General features: G+C 54.3%; 1 protein-coding gene across 1 annotated transcript in view; it reads left to right on the top strand.

Annotated features, from left to right (window-relative positions):
* The first annotated feature begins 422 nt into the window (after nt 1-422).
* The window catches only part of NEFH (neurofilament heavy chain), a 9,232-nt gene continuing 2,592 nt past the window's right edge, over nt 423-7,062 (top strand). Inside the window, 3 exon segments of the mRNA XM_069081916.1 lie at nt 423-1,302; nt 4,128-4,327; nt 5,094-5,218. Coding sequence (XP_068938017.1) covers nt 471-1,302; nt 4,128-4,327; nt 5,094-5,218 — 1,157 coding nt within the window. The 5' untranslated portion in view covers nt 423-470.

Genomic DNA, 7,062 nt, shown 5'->3' with positions numbered 1-7,062 from the left:
ACAGCGGAGAAGGGAAAGAGGGCAGAGGGAGAAGAGAGAAGAGGAAAAGGAGGAAAGGAAAATTAAATGGAGGAGTGTTCTCGTCATCCTTTGTATAACTGTTTATTGATAACTGTCAAGTTCACAATGAAAAAGAAGAAAGGAGGGAGAAAAGAGAGGGGAGAGGAAAGGAGAAAGGAAGGTGAAGAGTTTCTGGAGACACGGCAAGGGAGGACTAGGGAGGAGATCTAGAAGACAGCGAGGGGGGTGGCGGCGGCATCGGTGGCAGGGATGGCAGAGCCTGGCACGGGGGGAGGGGCAGGAGGAGCTCTCCCCCGCCCCCCTCCCCCCCCCTCCCCCCGCCCGGGCCGCGGCGAGGATCCCGGGCAGCTATAAAAGGCGCGGCCGGCGGGCTGCTGCCGCAGTGTCCTCCCGGCCGGCTCCCCGCTCCCCGCTCCCCGCACTCCCGGTTCCGGCCCGGTCCCGCAAGCATGATGAGCTACGGCAGCGCGGACGGGCTGCTGCAGGGCCCCGTGTACCCGCTGCCCTTGCCCACGGCCCTGGGCCGCAAGAGCGCCTCGCTGCTGCGCTCGGCCGGCGGCTCGGCGTCCAGCGGCTTCCACTCGTGGGCAAGGAGCTCCGGCTCGGGCCTCCGCTCCCGCGGCGCGCTGGCCGCCTCGAGCACCGAGAGCCTGGACTCGCTCAACGGGCCGGGGCTGGGCGGCGAGGGCCGCGGGGCGCGCAACGAGAAGGAGCTGCTCCAGGCGCTCAACGACCGCTTCGCCGGCTACATCGACAAGGTGCGGCAGCTGGAGCTGCAGAACCGGCAGCTGGAGGGCGAGGCGGCCGCGCTGCGGCAGCAGCAGGCCGGCCGCTCGGCCATGGGCGCGCTCTACGAGCGCGAGATCCGCGAGATGCGCGCGGCCGCGCTGCGCCTGGGCGCCGAGCAGGGCCAGCTGCGCCTGGAGCACGAGCGCCTGCTGGAGGACATCGCTCACGCGCAGCAGCGCCTCGACGACGAGGCGCGCCAGCGCGAGGAGCTGCAGGCGGCGGCGCGCGCGCTGCACCGCTACGCCGACGAGGCGGGCCTGGCGCGCGCCGAGCTGCAGAAGAAGGTGCAGGCGCTGCAGGACGAGGGCGCCTTCCTGCGCCGCCGCCACGACGACGAGGTGGCCGAGCTGCTCGGCCAGATCCAGGCGGCCGGCCCCCCCGACGGCCGCGACCTCGTCAAGTCCGACGTGACGTCGGCGCTGCGCGAGATCCGCGCGCAGCTCGAGGGCCACGCGGTGCAGAACACGCTGCAGTCGGAGGAGTGGTTCCGAGGTGCGCGCGGGCGCCGGGGAGGAAGGGGGGGGCGGGGCTGGAAGTGCATCCCCGGCGCCTCCCCTGTTTGCAGGTGATCTCCGAGCCTCCCGGGCCGGTTCGGATACCAGCCCCGACCCTAGAAATAATCCAAGCTTCCGCCCAGCTCTCGTCTTTTATGCTCTAAGGTCTTCCCTAGCCCGGACCTTAACCTGGTCCGAGGTCCCTTCCAGCCCCGACTTCAGAAATGGTCCGAGGTCCCTTCCAGCCCCGACTTCAGAAATGGTCCGAGGTCCCTTCCAGCCCCGACCTCAGAATGGTCCAAGGACCCTCCCAGCCTTGACCTTTTATGTTCTAAGGTCTCCCCTAGCCCAGACCTTAACAATGCTCCAAAGTTCCTCCCAGCCCCGACCTCAGAAAAGGCCCAAGGTCCCTCCCAGCCCCCGATCTCAGAAATGGTCCAAGGACCTTCCCAGCCTTGATCTTTTATGTTCTAAGGTCTTCCCTAGCCCAGACCTTAACATGGTCCAAGGTCCCTTCCAGCCCCGACCTCAGAATGGTCTAAGGACCCTCCCAGCCTTGATCTTTTATGTTCTAAGGTCTCCCCTAGCCCAGACCTTAACCTGGTCCAAGGTCCCTTCCAGCCCCGACTTCAGAAATGGTCCAAGGTCCCTTCCAGCCCCGACTTCAGAAAAGGCCCAAGGTCCCTCCTAGCCCCCGATCTCAGAAATGGTCCAAGCCCACCCCCACCCCCTAGCTCTCATCTTTTATGTTCTAAGGTTCCCCATAGACCAGTCCTTAACTGGTCCAAGGACCCTCACAGCTCTGATCTTTTATGTTCTAAGGTCCTCCCTAGCCCAGACCTTAACAATGGTTCAAGGTTCCTCCCATCCCTGACCTTCTGTGTTCTAAGGCCCCTCCCATCCCTGACTTTCTATGTTCTAAGATTCCTCCCAGCTCTGACCTTAGAAATGTTCTCACATTTGGGGTTGACTTGGAGGGGGATGGGGCACCCTTCTTCATCCTAGCTCAGAATACCTAGCTCCTAGCAGTGACTTGACATATTGCAGGGTCATTCTCCCTTCCCTCCTCCCTCTTCTCCCAGAGTTTCCCCTTGGGGCTGAGGACACTCCCCCTCTTCCCTGCAGCATCGAGATACTGCAGGGAGAGAGAGAGGCAGAGCTGGAGAAGCTCGAAGTCAGATTAGAGGGGACAGGACAGGGGACAGAATCCACATGGTCGTCCCCAATCTGTTTTTTTAAGAAAGAGGCTCTTTTCTGGGGTAGGAGTCCACAAATTCTCAGACAATCTCTGGTAAAGATGCCACCACTGAGTCCTTTTGCTGGCCCTTTAATGAGACCTCCCCTTCCCCCACCTTCATCCCAAGGCTGAAAGAAAACCTGTTGTGTAGCCTTTTCTGTCCAGTCAGCTGAGGCAGCTAGAGATGGAATCTTAAGTCTTCTCTTCTCACTTTCTTTGGCCAGTACAAACCTCATCCTGATTTTGAGTTTTCTGAACTTCCTTGGATAGTGAGAGTGACTGATCCCTCCCTCCCCCACCCATCACTTTCCCTGCCCCTATCTGCAGTAAGATGCCTACCCAGAGCTAAGTCATTCTACTCTCCAGCTCCTTTTTGTCCTCCCTTTTCCTTTGCCCTTGCTAAGCACTCAGCCACACAGACCTAGGAAACAAGCTTGGACCAGCCCACCCCCTGCCTCCAGCCTCTATAGCAAAACTGGTGGCCATTCAGGGGAAGTAGACCCTTTTTTGGATACCTGCAGCTAACACCAGCCTGTTCTGGGCTCCAGTTACAGCCTGAGACAAACAGAATCCTTTAGGGCATAGAATTAGCTGACTGGTCTCCCTCCATGGAGGGGGGGGGTATAAGCTGGCAAGGATCTGGGGCATCTTCTGCATTGTGACTAGCACCTCCTCCAGGGGAGTACTGAGCACCCCACACACACACATACACTCACTGAATCATCAGCTTGGCTGAGTGGCTGGATGGGAAATGGTGTGGGAACCCTCAGTCCCTCATCCTCTAGGGCTAGACCAGGGAAAATCAGCCCAGGAATCACTGTGGGCAGTCTATTTGAGCGAGCCTTGCAGGATGACTGTTTCTAGAAGGAAGAGATAACACTGGTTTCTGGAAAGGGGCCTGTGATGCAGAAGTGAGCTGCCTGATTGCAACAATACACAAAGTGCCCCAGAGGATGGTCCTGCTCCCTTGTTCATCAGGTTTACTGATGAGTTCTCACTATCCAAATGAGGGACTCGTGATCTTGAGCAGGAAGAGGAAAAAAAGTGCCCTCGCCAGAGGGACTCCCCAGCCCTTTCAGGAAAAATAGGTCCTGCAGGTGCGCTAGGGCCCCTGGGGCTTTGGGGCCAGGTGTAGGAAGGTCCTGCATTGGGACTGGCTCAGGTTCAGGGATCTAGTAGCTGAGCCTAATCATGGTGGAGTGACAGAAAGATCATATAGACAGGATGGAGAGAGAGATAAAGATGGATATGGATGTAGATATAGATTAGATATAGATAGTAACTTGGGTTTGAATTCCAATTTTGCTACTTAGCTGAGTAACCTTGGATGGCAAGCCCTTCCCTATCTCTGGGCTTCAGTTTCCCCACCTGTAAAATGAGAGAGTTGGACTAGATCTGGTAGACCCTCTTCTAGCTTGAAATCCTGTGATGCGGGACATGCAGTATCAGTCAACTAGCACTTATTAAACTCCTACTGTGTACTAAGCACTGTGTTCTCATGGGGGTAGCCGGTTGGGGGTGGAGAACCTAACCTTACCAACCTCTTTTCTCTGCCCCTTCTACTCCCTGACCCTGGCCTGCCACAGTGAGGTTGGACCGCTTGTCAGAAGCTGCCAAAGTGAACACAGATGCCATGCGCTCGGCTCAGGAGGAGATCAGTGAATACAGACGTCAGCTGCAGTCCAAGACCACCGAGCTGGAGGCCCTCAAGGGGACGAAGGACTCTTTGGAGAGGCAGCGTTCAGATCTGGAAGACCGCCACCACGCTGATGTCATCTCCTATCAGGTAGCTGCTGGGGCAGGGAGAGAGCCTGGGCTGGCATTGTGTTTCTGCTGCAGGACCTTGGAAAAGTCACTTGTTCATTTTTCAGATGAGTCGGTAGCTGAGGGTCTCCTGAAATCTTCTCCATCTCTAGATCCAGTGATCTGGGTTTAGGTTCTACGTCCTTGAGGGTTTCACTGCCCCTCAGCATCCTCTCTATAAAGTATGTCTTGCCATTAGAGTAGGGATTCTTAACCTAGTGTCTCTTTTGAATTAAAAAAAAAATCTTTTGATTACTATATTTCAACATACTTGGTCTCCTTGGTAATCCCATAGTTTTTAAAAATGTGTTTTTAAACATTCTGAAAAGAGGCCCACAGGTGGAGGGGTTCATGACACTCCCTCCCCTCCCCCCCCAAAAAGGTGAACATCTGATCCTTTGATGATTTAGAACCAGAAAGGATTTTAGAGGCTCAGGAGTCTGTGAAACTTTCCAGCCTGCTTTACTGGTGATGTTCTGTGTTCTGCAGAACTTCTAACATCTGGGAGGGGGCTCTGGGAGCATGGGGGTGCAGCACTTGCTTGATGGAGGACCTGAGTGCAAAGAAGGAACATCGAGAACTGTCCCTGTCGCAGATGGCAGCTCAGCCCTGGGTCTGCCCTCTTTGCGGGCGGATGGCTAGCATGCACAGTCAGCACTGCCCCTCTTTGGCTGGCAGGAGTGGGCATCTGCATTGCAGAGAACCAGGGGCTGGCCTCACTGTGACGTGTGGAACCCTTCCGTCCCTAGGAAGCCATTCAGCAGCTGGACAACGAGCTGAGGAACACAAAGTGGGAGATGGCGGCCCAGCTCCGAGAGTACCAGGACTTGCTGAACGTCAAGATGGCCCTCGACATTGAAATCGCAGCCTACAGGTGCTCAGTTCTGAGGGCCCCTCTGTAATATGGGGACACCCCTGCTTCCCTCCTCAGCTAACAAATCTACTGAGAAAACCCCATGAGATACTGCTTTGGAAAAACCATGTCTCAGGCCGTTTAATGAGCCTGACCAGGATAGGCTCACCCCTGATTATAGATGTAGGACCACCGAGGGAGAGCTGGAAGGGACCTTGCAGGTCCCCGTTTCACAGATGAAAAAAACTGAGGCAGTCAGAGGTCACATAACTGGCCTAGGGTCATCCAGCTTGTATCTGAGGCCAGATTTGAACTTGGAGTCTTCTGGATTCCATGCCTAGCACTCCACCTAACTGCCAGGAAGTGAGTCAGGATTTGAACCCAGGTCCTGGCTCCAAATCCAAAGCCCTTTTTTCCTGAACCTCACTACCTGATAATACTATGCATTTACTTAGTACTTTACAGTTTACAAAGGGCTTTTGGTTGATCCCAACCATTTTGCAGAGTTGTGGCAAGAGATGATCATTTCTATCCTTCAGGTATTAGAACATTTGCTTCAAGTTCTTTGGATACATTGCCTCATTTGAGCAACAATCTTGAGAATTAGGTCCTGTAGGTGGGAGACATCCGCAATTTACAGATAGATAAACTGAGTTAAATGGCTCACTCAGAGTCACACAGATAGTGAATGTGGAAATGGAACACAGGTCTTCCTGACTCGAGGCTGACCACTCTAGCCAGGTGGGGGCAAGCATTTATTATGCTCCTTCAGGGAATTCTAGGGTTAATACTCCCCCCAACCAGGAAGCCCAAAGCCTGTTTGTGGCCTTTTAAGGCTGATGAGGGTTTGCCAGCCCTCAGTGGGATCTGTAGGTAATTGAGACAGTAGAGCTGTCCAGGGTACCAAAGCTACGTGCAGGGGGAGGCAGCGGCATTACATTCAACCAGAATTTATTAAGCACCTGGTTCATGCCAGGTATGGGTTCTGGGGATACAGAAGCAAAAGTGAAGACATTTCTTACTTTCCAGGAGCTTTCATTCTGCAGGGTGGTCAGAGTACTGGATTAGGAGCCAGGAGAAGCAGGTACAAATACAGCTATGTCATTGCTCTGCTAGGGGACCCTGGAAACTTCACTTCATTTCACTGGACCTTCCTTTCCCCCTCTGTGAAATGGGCATGATTTCACTTGCCCTCCCTCCTTAACTCACAAAGCCACCAGGAATATCACAAGACATATTGGACTGGCAAAGCATTTCATAAGGGGTATAACCATGCCTAGTAGGTAGAGGAAGCATCCCTGGCAAAGATGGTTATGCAGCCAGAATTCCCTGGCCTTCTCAGTGGCAGAATTTGGGAGTGGAAGGCAGGGAATCTGTGCCAGGCTGACTCTCTTCTGTCCTAAGCAGCCCCATGCTAAGGGCAGTGGTTGGATGGACCAGCAGAAGAAGTTGGAAGGTACAGATTGAAGGAAAAGGAATCTAACTGTGGCCCTTGGTGGTCACAAGCTTCATTTTAGTGTGTACTAAGCCAGGTTTGTATGATGCTTCATATGTCCAGACCACTTGGATATTCATTATCTCATCCGGTGCTCACAAGCCCTCATGAAGCCTTATTACCCCAGTTAGAGAAATCAGGAAACTGAGGCACATCAAGGTTAGTTGCTTCAAAGAAGGTCATGGCTAAATAGTGATTGATCTAGGAATAGAACATTGGTCTTCTGATTTGATGGGAAAGGATTGTTGGGAGGAAGGAGCTAGCAGCTTAAACAATGCCTTTGCCAACCTTACCCCTAAGGCTCAGAGGGTGGGGAAGAATGAATGGATGGATGGATGGATGGATGGATGGATGGATGGATGGATGGATG

The sequence above is a fragment of the Petaurus breviceps genome, unplaced genomic scaffold, assembly GCF_028583685.1.
Source record: "Petaurus breviceps papuanus isolate PSGF00001 unplaced genomic scaffold, PetGlider_PUasm1.0 99, whole genome shotgun sequence".
Lineage (NCBI taxonomy): Eukaryota > Metazoa > Chordata > Mammalia > Diprotodontia > Petauridae > Petaurus > Petaurus breviceps.
Note: the sequence above shows the minus strand (reverse complement) of the source record. Positions and strands in the feature narration are given on the sequence as shown.